This window comes from Cavia porcellus, unplaced genomic scaffold, assembly GCF_034190915.1.
Source record: "Cavia porcellus strain 051 isolate PalLab524CR breed Dunkin Hartley unplaced genomic scaffold, mCavPor4.1 scaffold_8, whole genome shotgun sequence".
NCBI lineage: Eukaryota > Metazoa > Chordata > Mammalia > Rodentia > Caviidae > Cavia > Cavia porcellus.
In genome coordinates, this window is record NW_026947491.1 from 4967094 (window position 1) to 4981418 (window position 14325).

Genomic DNA, 14325 nt, shown 5'->3' on the forward strand with positions numbered 1-14325 from the left:
AAAGATATCATTTCACAAAAGAGTTGTGAAATGAACTACTTAGATTTCTTTAACTTGCTTGAGTCTACTCTGTAATTCTTACTTCACCTGTTGCGATGTGGAGGGAACACATTTAGTGTTTTGTGTAAAATGCCCTGCTTCTTGAGGTTACCACGTACATCAACACATAAGAGAAGGGCTGAAGGTGAATTTCAGAGGTAGAGTATGTGCTTAGCATGTGCAGGGATCTGAATTTATTTGAGATTAGTCTCCAGCGAAAAGGTTGGGGAGAGGAAGGCAAGGAGAGCAGGAGATGCAAAGAAGTCACATCTGTGGGGAAATAATTTTGGGTTTATAGCCTATACCCATTAATTTAGGAGATAACTAGTAGTCTATAAGATATGGTAAGGACATATACATTATGTTTCAAGATTTCTTATCAATGTAATCACATGATTAAGGGCACTAATTTAGCTGCTACATAAAGTAGAATACATATCAGGTGACACCAATGAATAGATTGTCCTACTAATTGAATTTAGTGATTTAATTTTTTAGAATGGTAAAGCAAAGAATGGAAGTTAATGTTTATTCACAGGAAAATGCAAGATATGAGATTCCACATAGTGCTAAGAAACCCTTCAGAGGATAACCTTCATATAATATTTACAGTTTGCAACTGTTCAAGTATAGTTTCATTGTAAAAAGTGCTACAAACACAAATCACATTTTAAAAAAGAGTTCTCAGTAGAGAAGCAGACAAACTTGTGCCAAACATAGGACACAAGAAAAATTGATGCGTCCCTCAGCTGCATGCGTAGAAGATAAAGGTACCAGGAGCCAAATCCTAAATCCGGAAAGTGCAGCCTTCAGAGGTAGTTTCTGGCACAACATTTTGATCTTGCTCTACATACTTCTCAATCAAGTTTAATGAGACCTTATTCACAGACTCATTCTCACGGTCTCGTAGACCTTCAAGCTTGCCAAACGCCCGTATTCTTTGATCATTACACTAAGCTGCTCAGTTTTGCCTAGATTCTAGCAGCCTGAAAAATATTTGAAATGGCATCCAGAAGAACAAAAATAATTTTCCTATCTTTTGCAGTTATCAATGGTTCTATTTTACTAGACTGCACAAAGTATAAACCTGGCCAACTGCCCCATGGTTCATGTAGTTGGTCACGGCCCACACAGCTTTCTTCTGAGTCATAAAGTCTGCATTAGGACACTGACAAGGAAAGGGACTAATCCATGATGGACAACTTGCTGTATCTGGTCCTGTTGGCCAACTGTGATGTTTGACTCTGTCCATGTAGCTTCCTTTTGAAGATTAGTTTTGGGGTGAATGAGCAGGCTGGGAAAAGCAGCAGATGATCCTGCATCTCTCACAATCTGAGTCTCTTCTTTTCCAGTGACATTATTCCCTATGGCTAGTAGCACGGGAGGCAGAACGGACAATTCACTTGATCCTAGAAGTTTCAGCAGATGGTGCACAACTCCTGTTTTTACAACTACTTCAGTGTGTTCATTTGGACCACTGGTAAGGTAAGAAATAAGATCACCGTCTACAGGAGATGAACCAAGAGAGAAAGAATTTGCTCAACAGTATCTAACAGCTATGCAGGATTCTCATTGCAGCAAAGGTATGAAAGTGTCCAGATAAGATTATGTAACCACCTTCTAATGATGACATACAAGGAACTTCAAGAAGAGCCAACAGTGGTTCAATTGTACCATGTTAGGTAACCAAGACTTGGAAAACTGAACCATCACCTGCAATATTTCAAGAGCACAGACAGACAGGTCACTGATGTGAGCATGGGGAAATGCCAAGACAGAAAAGAATGCTGAGGTAACACCTCCATCCAGAACATCCTTGGTCTGTCCTGATGATCCAGAAGTAATATTAGTGAGTTCCCATGCAGACTCAAACTGAGTGAGACGACAGTCAGTCCTGCCCAAGCAGGACACAAATTGTAGAATCAAACAGGCCCAGATTATGTGATCTATGGGAGGCTGTTTTCCTGAGAAAGCAGCTGCCTGGCAGCTTGAGTAGTGGGAGCTCACTTTCCAGATTATAGCTTTTCATATCTTTGTGCAGCTATAAACATAGGTGCACATATATCACTGTGGTATGATGCTTTCAGCTCTGGTAATATGCCTAGAAGTGGAATAGCTGGAACATATGGGACTTCCAATCCCAGCTTTCTGAGAAATCTCCACACTCACCTCCACAAAGGTTATACCAGTCTACACTTCCACCAACATACACAGAGCATCTTGATGGACCCTATCTCCTGATCTACTCTGCCTGTGTTTCTTTTTGTTAGTGAATCAAGGCCATCTATGTTAGAGATTATAGCCAACCTTCTCTGCCTCATTTCTGCTATGCTATTTTTCTGCTATTGGTTGTCTACTTTTCTCCTTCATTCCATTGTCTGCCCCATTCATTGAGGCCTCTCTGCCACTGTTCCTGAAATCCTGGGGTTTTTTTCTCCCTCTCTAGAATGTCCTTCAGTATTTTTTGTAGGTTTGGATTGATGATCACAAACTCTCCCAGTTCCTCTTTGTCATGGAAGCATCTTGTTTCTCCATTAATTTTGAGAGACAGTTTTGTAGGCAATATCAGTCTGGGTTGGAGATTATTTTCTTTCAAGGCTTGGAATAGTTCACTCCAAGCTATTTTTGATTTGATGGTTTGTGTCAAGAAGTCTGTCATGATTTTGACGGGTTTTCCTTTAGAGGTGATCGTTTCTTTTCTCTGACAGCTTTCAATGTTCGGTACTTGTGAGGAATTTCTGGGATCTTGATTATGATATGTCTGTGTGTAACTCTATTTTGGTTGTAGATTGCTGGAGTTCTGCATGCCTCATACATCTGAATATCATTTCCTTTTCCTATGCTTGGGAAGTTTTTCTTAATTATTTATTTGAATAGTCTGTATTTGCTTTGTGTTTACCCCTGCTTCTTCATTCACATTTTTTATTCTTTTTTTTAAATTTTTTAAAAATTTTATTTAGGGAGAAAAAAAAGCAGAGAAAGGGTACAAGTTATACAGATTTATAGAAAAAAATAAATAGTAGGAAATCACTAGTTAATAGATTACATATTGTCATCTTAGAAATAATTGTTCAAGTCACAAAATTAAAGCTTGTAAAGTGGACATTCCAACAGTGAGACTGCAAACAGTTCTGTTCAATGATCCAACAAAACTTAGTGATATCATTATCTATCTTATACCTTTAAATATACATGCAGTTATATCGTTTAGAGCACTTTCTTTTCCTCTCTTTTGTACAATGACAATTACACATTTTGGGTTTTGTTGCTCCCACAGTTCTTATTACTTTTTTTTGGAACGGAGTAGAACCAAATGTGACATAACAGAACAGAGTCAATCAAATCAAAAGGGTGGACATAATAGATAATGTAAAAGCATAATACAAGGTGATCGACAATGGTTACCATAATGTCTCCCACTATCTCTAGTAGAATTGCCTATATCATCAGTTATAATAAAATTGAACAAAACAGTAAAGAACAAAACCGACAGAACCAAAACATTGGAGACATTATAGGTGTTCAAAAGTAGATAATAATCAATGAGAATGGGTGTCATAATGAATCTCACTATCTTCACAGCTGTTGCCTAAACTTTCGAACCTGGTACTATCAAGCAAAACAGAATAGGGGACATCAGTCAAAAACAAGATGGTGAGAGTAATACAGGGCTTTAAATCAAGATAATGAAAAGTTAAAGTGGGTTACTATAATATATCCTGCTATTTTCTATTTATTTTCCCTTAAAAGGATAAAAATAAAAAAGTAAATAATGAAGTGGAGATTGAGATAAAAGAGGGCATAACAGCCAAACAGCGCAGATCAAAACATAACCATTTAAGCAGAATAGTGTTTCACCACAAGATAATCCTGACATAAAAGTAGTTACCATATTGTCTCTTTCCTTGAAATCTTTGAGTATAACTTCGTATACTGTAGCATCAAATATATCAAAACAATGTAAAACCATTTAAGAGAATGACAGCATTGCAGGGTATTTAGAATCAACTAACAGAAAATGAACAATGGTTACTGTATAATCTCCTTGTCTTTAAAAGTCTTTGCTTATACTATCATACATAATAAAATCCAATAAGATACAACCTGTTTAGACCAATGCAGACAGAAGAACAAAAGCTTGATGAGACTTCAAAACAAGATGATACTAAATCAGTATTACCTATTAAGACGTCATTTTCTCCAAAATAGCTGTTCCTATCATCCAATCATCTCTGCCTCATTTCTGTTGAGCTCTTTTTCTGTCATTAGTTGTCAGTTTGTCTTCTTCATTTTGTTTTCTGCTCCATTCATTGTGGCCTCTCTGCCGCTACTTCTGGATTTTTTGTATTTTTCTTTTTTAGAATATCTTGCAGTGTTCTCTGTAGAGTTGAATTGGTGGTTGCAAATTCCCCCAGTTCCTCTTTATCCTGGAAGCACCTTGTTTTTCCATCAATGTCCAGGGACAGTTGTGCAGGATATCTCAATCTTGGCTGGAGATTATTATCTTTCAAAGCTTCAATTATTTCCCCCCACGCTCTTCGTGATTTGATGGTTTGTACAGAGAAATCTGCTGTAATTCTGATGGGTGTTCCCTTGTAAGTGGTCTGTTTCTTGTCTCTGACAGTTTTTAATATTCTGTTCTTGTATTGAATTTATGGAATTTTTATTATTATATGCCTGGGTGTTGCTCTGTTTGGGTTGTAGGTGGCTGGGGTTCTGTATGCTTCATACAACTGAGTATCTTTACCTTTTGCTAAATTAGGAAAATTCTCCTGGATTATTTCTGTGAGTAGCTTTTGTAGTTCATTTGTTTGTGTCCCTACTTTTTCTTTTATGTTCTTAATTCTTAAGTTATGGATCGTCTTATCATCTTCTAGTCTTTGTATTATTGCTGTTTGTTTCTTTGTTACTTTTAAGAAGTTTTTCATTTCATTCTCCCATATTACAAATCTGCCCTCCAGTTCAGATAGTCTGTCCTTAGTTTCTTTCAAGCTGTTATGCCAGTTTTCGATAGACTTTTTAGTTTCCTGGTAGTCTCTTTGAACCTGCTTCATGTATTCTATGCTTTCTCTTTTTTCTCCATCAAACAATTCTCCCCTCTTTTTCTGTTCTTCCATTCCACCATCCGTTTTTTCTTGGGTGGTGCTTAGCATTTCTCTAACTATTCTGCTTATGTCTAGCTTTAGGCCATTAATAACTTCATTCCTGAATTCATCTATGAAGCTCTCTAGATGGCGCTTTATGTCTATTGGTGCGGTGTCCGCTCTTGCCTGTTTCTCAGGATTGGAGGCCGAAGGGCCTTTCTTATTGCTCCCTCTTCCCATATTCTTTGTTCCTTATATATGCAAGCGTATATAGGAGGCCCAGCTTCCCTCCCTGTCAGCTACAGCCTGATCGAATTGCGCCGACTAGTGTTCCCGCCCACCGCAGCACACCAGGAAGTTGCAGACCAGGCAGCCTACGCGGGGCCCGCCCCTCCAGGCCACCCTCAGGCTCTGGGATCTGGGTTGTGCTAGCCTACTGGGTCTCGGCCAGCAGCGTCACGTAGGCTAGGCACTTCTCACCAATCCCGCTTGAGAGGGGGATAGGTGGCTGAAGTCGCTGCAGCGCCCCGCTCCTGCAAGTCTGCCCAGTCCCGGAATGTCCTCTGTTGGAGTCTCCTGGACCATGGGAGAGTCCCAGTTTTCCCTCACTCACCAGAGGTGGATGCATGGCTCCCCGCCCGTGCTGTTTTTAACTCCCTTTGCTGATTCCTGTTCTCAGAGCTTCCATGCGTCTCTCTCCCTGCCGAGCCAATGTAGACGCAGCCGCCACGTGGTGGGAAATCCAAATCGTGGCTTCCAATGGCGCGGGCTTCAGCTTCCACACTGAGGCTTTTCTGTTCCTGTTATAGCACCAGGATTGCATTCCAAGTTGGTTTCTCTCAGCCCGTTCTTGGGTCAGCAGGCCATGTCTCCACTTGCTTATGATTCCTTACTCCACACCATTCATGAATTTTTAGCTGGGTCTTTCAGAGAGCCTCTGTAGCTGCTGCTATCTGTCCGCCATGTTCTCCCAGAAGCCCCACATTTTTTATTCTTAAGTTATAGATCCTGTTGTCATTTTCTAGCCTTTGTATTGCTATTTCCTGTTTCCTTGTTACTTTTAAGAGACCTTTCCTTTCATGATCACATATTGCAAGCCTGTCTTCAAGTTTTCATAGTCTATCTTTAGTTTATTTCAGGCAGTTTTGCAATCTTTCAAAGTAGTTTTTAATTTCCTGATAGTATCTTTCAATATGTTTCATGTATTCTACACTTTTTTATATTCTTCATCAAAGGTTTCTCTCCTTTTTCTGTGACCCTCCATTCTTCCATCTGTGTCTTCTTGAGACGTGCTTAGCATTTATTTTATTAGACTTCTTATATCTTGCTGTACTTGTATTAGTATTGCTGTTTTCAGGTCTTCTATAATGTCACAAAGATATTTCTTTATGTCAGCTGATGCTGTTTCCAATACTTCATGTCTGCTATCCTTGATCTCTTCTGTAATTACCTCTCCTAGACCCATACTGTTTGAATTGGTAGCTGAAGACAGATTTTTCTTTCTTTCTCTTGTTATGTTTCTGGTTTCTTCCCGACAAGTGCATAGTGTGGGTCCCAGGCCCTTTCTGTATTGGTTATGATTTCTTTGAAGTCAATGGTGAGGTATTTCTGCCCTCTCCCATTTGCTGTTGATCAGTGAGGTACAAGCAGGGGTAGTGCAGGCTGGCCCCTCCCCTCTGAGCCAGTCAACCATGTGAGTCTTCACCATCTTAGTGTGTACTGCACAGATGGAACTGGCTCAGGACTGTTTCAGGGGCAACTTCATCCCTGGCTATTGGGTCCCGTTCCAGGGGCATGACCCAGTTGAAGCAGTTCCCACCAATCTGCTCTGCATCAGCAGAGGCCAAATGAAGCAACTACAGTTCCAGATTCAGGCCCATCCTGCCTGATTCCAGCATGTCACCCAGCTGATCACCACCTCCTGCAGGAGGACCAAATTCCAAGCACTCACCACAGGCCAATGTAGATCTCCATGCCAGCTCCATTCTCTGTTGTTACACACCTTCCTACTAAGGTCCTCAGGCTCAAAAACCCCCAACTTCAGCAGGACTGTGAGTTGTTGGACTCCAGGGTGCTTAGGGCAATGTGGGAGCACTTCTGTTGAATGAAAGTGCATCTGGATTCAGGCTTCCACCCATGTTTTTCTTTCATTTTTCCTTGGCTTTTTCCTGAGTCATGAGAATCCCTCTCCTTTTTTCTGGTCTTCTCCATGGCATTAAATTCTAGCATCTTAGCTGTTTCTCTCAGAGAGCCTCGCTATCTTGCTACTTATTGATCTGCCATCTTCCCCGCTAGTCTATATTTCTCTTTTGAGCATCCGTTCTTACTTCTGAGGCTTCCTCAGATCCACATGAACTAATATTCATTGCCATTTCATTTTGGTATGGTATTTTCCATTGTTCTTGAAGCTGTTCAGCTATGCAGCCAGTGAATTAGTATTTTCACTGTTGAAAATGGTTATGAGACACAGAAAGCTGTGAAGGGACAGCATGGGAAACTGAGGGCCTCATCAACAGGAGGTAAGGTGCTCTCAAAATTTCCACAGAGGTAGAGCTCATAAACATTGGGTAAGTATTATTTTTATGTGCCACAGCAAGCTCTTTGCTATCCCTGAAAGCCCTAGAAGTTTCTCCGTTTCTGATCTAGACCTAGACACAAACAAGTACCAACAAGTGCAGAGTGCTAGGAGACAGGAAAAGAAAGCATAATGAAAATATACTCTTTTTCTTTAGAAACCACATTATCGGATTTAAAAATTTGAAGATAAGTGGAAGAAAACAGGAGACATAAGAGTTTAAAAGACAATTCACTGTGAAAAATCTCTTTGTCATATGGCTTTCATGGACTTCCCATACTGTAGGAATGGTGGTTTAACAGTGAATTAAAATCTATGGAGTATAACGTTGTAAGAGGACCAATCATACCAAAGGTTATCTGTCATTTCACGCTTTTTCTTTCTTGTTGGGGCATAGCACAGTGAGGTTTTCAGATATATAATGTATCACATGTCTCAGTTCAAATGATTCATGAATCACAGCTCTAAAGGATGCTGGCATATGTGCTGCATGTTGCTATTTTGCCACTTGTTTGTTTCTTTGTTGTGATACCTAAGGTTGAACGCCTAAACTTGCACTTGCCAGGCAGATATGTATCTTGCTGAGCTAAATCCCTGCTCACTGTATTTTGCCTCACTAAGATTCAGTTTCTACTAGTGTCAATAGAGTCAACATTCTTATAAAAAAAGCTTCTGTATAATCTGTAAGAAAACTTCCTACTATTCAAGGAATTCAGGCCTAAGATTCATAATCACTGTTTTGAATAACTGTATCTACCAGTCATTAAGGAATGATTGTAGACTACTTTCTTAACAATCAAAATATGAGACACCATACATACATACTTGTAAGAGTCTGCTTTTGAGAAAATCTATCTGCTTGCAATCAAGAACATATCAATACTGAGATGAAATGAAGTGGAAACACAGTGGGCTTGTTCGTAAGGAAAGCTTAGTCTGGGTAAACATCAGACTTACTGGAAGCACTTTTCCTCACTGTGGTGAACTGAGAGATGTGATGGTGGGGACCAGTGAACCTCTTGCCACAGCCTCCTGAGTTAACTGGGACTCAGGAAGGTGCCAGAAGGATCAACTCTCCAGCAAGCACCCACAAACTTGAAAACAACTCGGAATTTTATAGTAAGTTTTGTGGATACCTGTGAAGTACCCCGGGTCCAAGCTGGTAACATAGGGTATTGAGACATAAGTAAACAACACATTAAAAGTTGTTTTCTCTTATGCATATCAGCACTCTATTTGCAAGTATGGACAGCAATAATTACATCTGCACTGTTAATGTCAAAGCCTTCCAAAGATTTGGAGAAAAAAACTGACATGATTCTGGGCACATCAAACACTTTAAGGTACTGTGATTTTTCCAGAGTCATCTGTATTGCTTCATTTACCTAGTTGGAATGGCTGTATAACTTTCATTCTTACTGCTTTCTTCACAACAGAATCTTTTTCTTCCATGGCAGCCTGAATGGGTTTTAAAGTAAAATGGTTAGTAAACACTCCACGGCTCCAAACTATGCAGTTAATTCAGAACACAAATATACAGTCATTACCTTCCCATGAAGATGTGTGTCACCTGATTCTGTAAAGGAAAAAGGAAAAATAAACTTTATAAAGAAATATGGGAAAGCCAAAGACACATTCTTGTACTGTGAGGCTTTGGCTGAATCTTCATGCTTTGCTTTGGAAACCCAAATCATGCAACACAGTGAGGACAACTGCCTGACACAAACACAGGTCTGATATTCATCAGTTTTTACCCAGTAAGGTTGACTCACCAGATTCTGGGAATGCTGGTGGACTCTTCATCACGGATTCTGCCAGAAGTGGATGTTGATGGCCAAGCATCAATTTCTCAGATCTCTTCAGAGTCTCATTAGACTCGGTGAAACTCCAATCTGAATCAGAACAAAAAGTTTTACTTATTAGGATGTAATGACAATACAAACATAATTAATATATCAACCCTTTCCTCAGAAGTACTCTCATGTATTTCTCTGCCCCACAGTCCAATAATTGTTCCACTGCTTCTGTGCTTGACACTCACTAAGCCAAGTCTGATTGTTACCATCATCTCTCTTTCTTCTGTTTTAACTTAGTAGTATTGTGATTTTCCAACAATCTCTTTAATTTTTTTTTTGTTTTCTTTTTTTGGGTGGGGTATACCATGGATCGAACTCATGACCTTGTGTTTCCCATGCAGGCACTTATACCACTGAACTAAATCCCCTGCTCCACTCTTTAGTTTTTAGTACTCTTGATTGTTAAAACTTTAGGGATATGAATTATATTTCACTGCTTTGAGATGTTAAGTGTGTAAAGAATGAGCAAAGTGTGTAAAAGGCATTGTGAAATAGGGAGCAATTCTTCCAGAGAAAGGGGAAGCAAAGAAGAGGCAGGGTGGATGGAAAGAATGGGGACAAAGACTCCACTGGTTAAGTGAAATGAGTCACAAGCACAAATTTCAATACCATATTGTTTGCTAGTGGGAGAAACTGAAAAGTGTAATGGCCCAACTGTGCAAAAGATAGAAAATATTCAAATAGAAATGGTAAAGTGGTGGGAGGGTAAGGAAGTAAAGGATGTAAAGGAAAAAAAGGAGCAAACAGAAGAAAATGGAAACAAAATTTTTAAATAAGGACAGTAAGATAAGGAGTTGAAGGGAGAAGAAGTGACTAGGGGAAAAATAAATAAGACTATCAGGTACAGGGAGAAACTTCCTTTAATGAATGTGATCCTTATGGATATCTAAAATGCACCAATGAAAGCAATTTGAAAAAATATATGAAAATTATCCACTTGAATATAAACACACTATTTTTTCCCCAGTCAAAGGTATGGATGTGAATGAATATTCTACTTTCAAATGGGGAACTACAATGAGATACATTCTTCAATACATCAGTGTTGTGAGAATTCCCTTCTCCGGGTTTTGATAACATCATAAATTCCTAAGAAAAGTGCTAGCTTTCAGTGACCTAAATGTGCTCATGTGCAAACTGGTTTATTCCAGGTGAATCGTGGTGAACCTTTGGCACATGTTGCACAGTGGGCTCTTTGCCATCATTGAAAGGCCTAGAAGTTTGCTGTCTCTGACCTAGGTTCACATTAGTGAATGCAGAGCACCAGGAGACAGCAAAGGAAAGCATAATGAAAATATATCTTTTTTTCTTTATAAATCACATTGGAAGATTTGCAAATTTTAACACAAGTCAAAACAAACAGGAGACATAAGAGTTTAAAAGGCATTTCCCAGTGAAGAAGTTTTTTATCATATGGCTTTCGTGGATTTCCCATGTTTTTGGAATGGTAGTTTAACAGTGCATTAGAATTGTTGGAGGCTTAGGTTCTAAGAAGACCAATCATATGAAAAGTTATGTTCCATTTCATGCTGATTCTCTTTCTTGTTCAGGCATAGCACAGCGGGTTTTCAGAGATGTAATATGTCATGTGTCACAGTTCAAAAGATTCTGAATCACAGCTCTCATGAATGTCGACATATGTATGCATGCCACTATTTTAATGCTTTCTTGCTTGTTTCTTTCTTTCTTTTTGCACCTTGGATCAAACTCATCATCTTGTACTTGGCAAGCAGACACTCATGCTGCTGAATTTAATCCCAGGTCCCTATATTTTACCTCTTTCAGATTCAGTTTCTTCTACAGTGTCAATAGATTTCAACATGCTTAAAAATAAAAGGTCCTGTAGAATCTGTAAGAACCTTAACTACTATACAAGGAATCAGACCTAAGTTTCACAATCACTGGTCTGTAAAATTCTATCTAGCAGGCACCAAGGAATGATTATAGACCCCATTCTTACTAATCAAACTGTTACACACCATACATACACATTCATACAGTCTGCTTTTGTGAACATCTGTCTGCTTGCAAACATGAATATTCTAATAATTAGATGAAATAGAATGGAAATGCATTTGGCTTGTTATTAAGGAAAGCTTTAGTCAAGGTACAAATCAGAATTACTGGAGGCATTTTTGCTGGTGGTGTTGAACTGAGAGATAAGGTCCTGGGTACCAGTGAACCTCTTACCACAACTTCCTGAATTAATAGGGACTCAGGGATGTGCCAGAGGACCCAGCACTCCACCAAGAATCCACAAACTTTCAAACCATCTTCAAATATTATAGTTAGATCTGTGGATCCCTGTGAAATATAAGAATCCAAATTGGGAGAGTTTAAGATCATTGCTCCCAGTGGTTAAGTGCCCGCCCATCTTCCAGCCACACTATACTGATCTCTGCAGCTTTCATGGACTCAAATGGACTATACGCTGTGACCTTCTTCAATCAGTGGAGATGAATGCATTGGAGGTTAGTTCTAGCACATTGGTGCTAGCCTAGGGAGACATTTGGACCATCCCTAACCCTGATTAGGAGCTCACCCAGCTTTCTGAAACACTGGAGATGGCATGAAAGTTCCTGTGGGTATGACTGGACCATGATCTCCAACCTCCATTCAGTCCCAGGAGCCAAGGGCACAGGAGACAATTACCAACACACCCAGGGGAAGCTTTGGAACATCTTTTGAAACACAGAATTCTAGGAAAATGACAAGACAGAAGACCAAAATGCAATATCAAACCTCCAGCCCATCCCAAGATAGCCTGGAAACCATATACATAGAAGAAAATATATGCCATATACCTGAAATATCTGAAATAATATGAAATGAATTAAAGAAGCAACTCTGAGAAGTTTTAAAGGAATTCAAATTAGAAATAATCTCTCAAGTAAAAGAAGAAATGATAAAGGTAATAAAAGAAATGCTGAACATATCTAAAGAAGACACAGTTAAATAATTAGAGGAATAATGTAAAAACATAGAATTCATGGATGAACAATTTAAGAAACAGAATGCATGAAGCAGATTCAAAGAGATATACAGGAAAACAAAAATTTCATTGAAAGTTGTCAAAACTGTCACAAGGAGTGAAGATAGAACTTCAGACCTCGAAGACAAGATTTCAGCTAGTGAACAGGAAAGATATTTTAAAAATAACAAGGAATCAGGAGATAACAATTCAAGCAATGCAACATGATGCAAATAAAAACAAGAGATTGATAGGGATAAATGAAAAAGAAGGGGACAACACAAATGATATGAAGAGGCTATTTACACAAGTAGTAGCTGAAAATTTCCCAAACATGAAAATGGAAACTGACATATGGATTAGTGAAACATATAGAACTCCAAATAGCCATAACCACCCAGACATATAATAATCACCACCCAGAAATCAAACATAAGAATAGAATATTAAAAGCTGTTAAAGAGAAAAGACAGACCACCTATAAAGGAAAACATATAAGAATCACAGAAGGCTTCTCAACACAAACAATGAAGTCAAGAAGAGCATGGAGCGAAGTATTTCAGATCCTAAAAGAAAATGACTTCTAACCCAGACTGATATACCCTGAAAAGCTGTCCTTCAAAATGGATGGAGAAATAAGATACTTCCATGACAAAGAACAGCTGACGAACTTCATAAATACCAAACCAATCTGGAAAAGAATACTGAAACACATTCTAGATACACATAGGAAAAGACTACTAAGCAATATTTACCTCGATATGATAAAGGACATCTATGACATACCAATTAAACAGAATAGAAAGGTAAAGATACAACAGCAGAAAGAAAACATGTCAACAATAAAGCAGTGTAGAACAGCTATAACCATTAATGTAAATGGAATCAATTCATCCATTGAAAGAAACAGACTGGCAGAATGGATTAAGAAACAACATCAAATCAAACTCTGTCCACAAGAAACCCATCTAACCCAAAAGGAAACTCATAGACTGAAAGTCAAAGGATGGAAAACAATACTTCATGCAACAGGAATTTAAAAAATTAGGGGTAACTATTCTATTTGCAGACAATGTGAACTTGAAACCAAGAATAATCCAAAGAGATAAAGAAGGTCACTACATAGTAGTTTGGGGAAAACTTCAAGAGGAAGAGATAACAATCTTAAATATACATGCACCAAATTCCAGAACACCCAGCTATACAAAGCAAATATTAGCAGAAATGAAAAATTAAATAAGTAATAACACAATTATGACAGGAGACCTTAACACACCCTTGGCACTAAGGGAGAGATCAACCAGACAGAAAATCAGCAAACAAATAACAGAACTGAATCATAGCTGTGAACAAATGGATTTGATAAACGTATACAGTGTTCCATTCAACAACATCAGAATACATATTCTTATCAGCCGTACATGGGACATTCTTTAAAAGAGACCATATACTAGCCCATGGAACATATCTAAGTAAATGCAAAGGAGTTGAAATTATCCCATGCATTTTATCAAATCATAGGACAATGAAACTAGAAATTAATGATAAAAGAAATGGCAAGAATCCCCCAAACACATGGAAATTGAATAATACACTCTTGAGCATTCAGTGAGTCACAAAGGAAATTAAAAGAGAAATTAAACAATACCTACAAGCAAATGAAAATATAAATACAACTTACCAGAATCTGTGTGATGCAATGAAAGCAGCCCTCAGAGAAAAATTACACTGAGCTCCCACATCGGGACTATAGAACAAAAACAAGCAACTTGATGCTACACCTCAAACATCTAGAAAAAG

The 14325-nt window shown here is 38.6% G+C and overlaps 1 protein-coding gene and 1 pseudogene across 12 annotated transcripts in view; both read right to left on the reverse strand.

Moving 5' to 3' along the window:
* LOC101787069 (ankyrin repeat domain-containing protein 26-like) overlaps nucleotides 1–14325 on the reverse strand; it is a 124261-nt gene that overhangs the window by 90055 nt on the left and 19881 nt on the right. For all 12 annotated transcript variants that reach the window (XR_010049021.1, XR_010049022.1, XM_063254120.1 and 9 more), the window contains exons 8-10: nucleotides 9471–9590; nucleotides 9246–9274; nucleotides 9084–9156 (exon numbers count right to left, since the gene is read on the reverse strand). Coding sequence is in view for 10 of the 12 variants with exons in the window: in XM_063254120.1 (XP_063110190.1) it covers nucleotides 9084–9156; nucleotides 9246–9274; nucleotides 9471–9590 (222 nt within the window). In the remaining 2 variants the exon portion in view is untranslated. The remainder of the gene's footprint in view (nucleotides 1–9083; nucleotides 9157–9245; nucleotides 9275–9470; nucleotides 9591–14325) is intronic.
* LOC106024990 (importin subunit alpha-1-like) lies at nucleotides 785–8064 on the reverse strand (annotated as a pseudogene).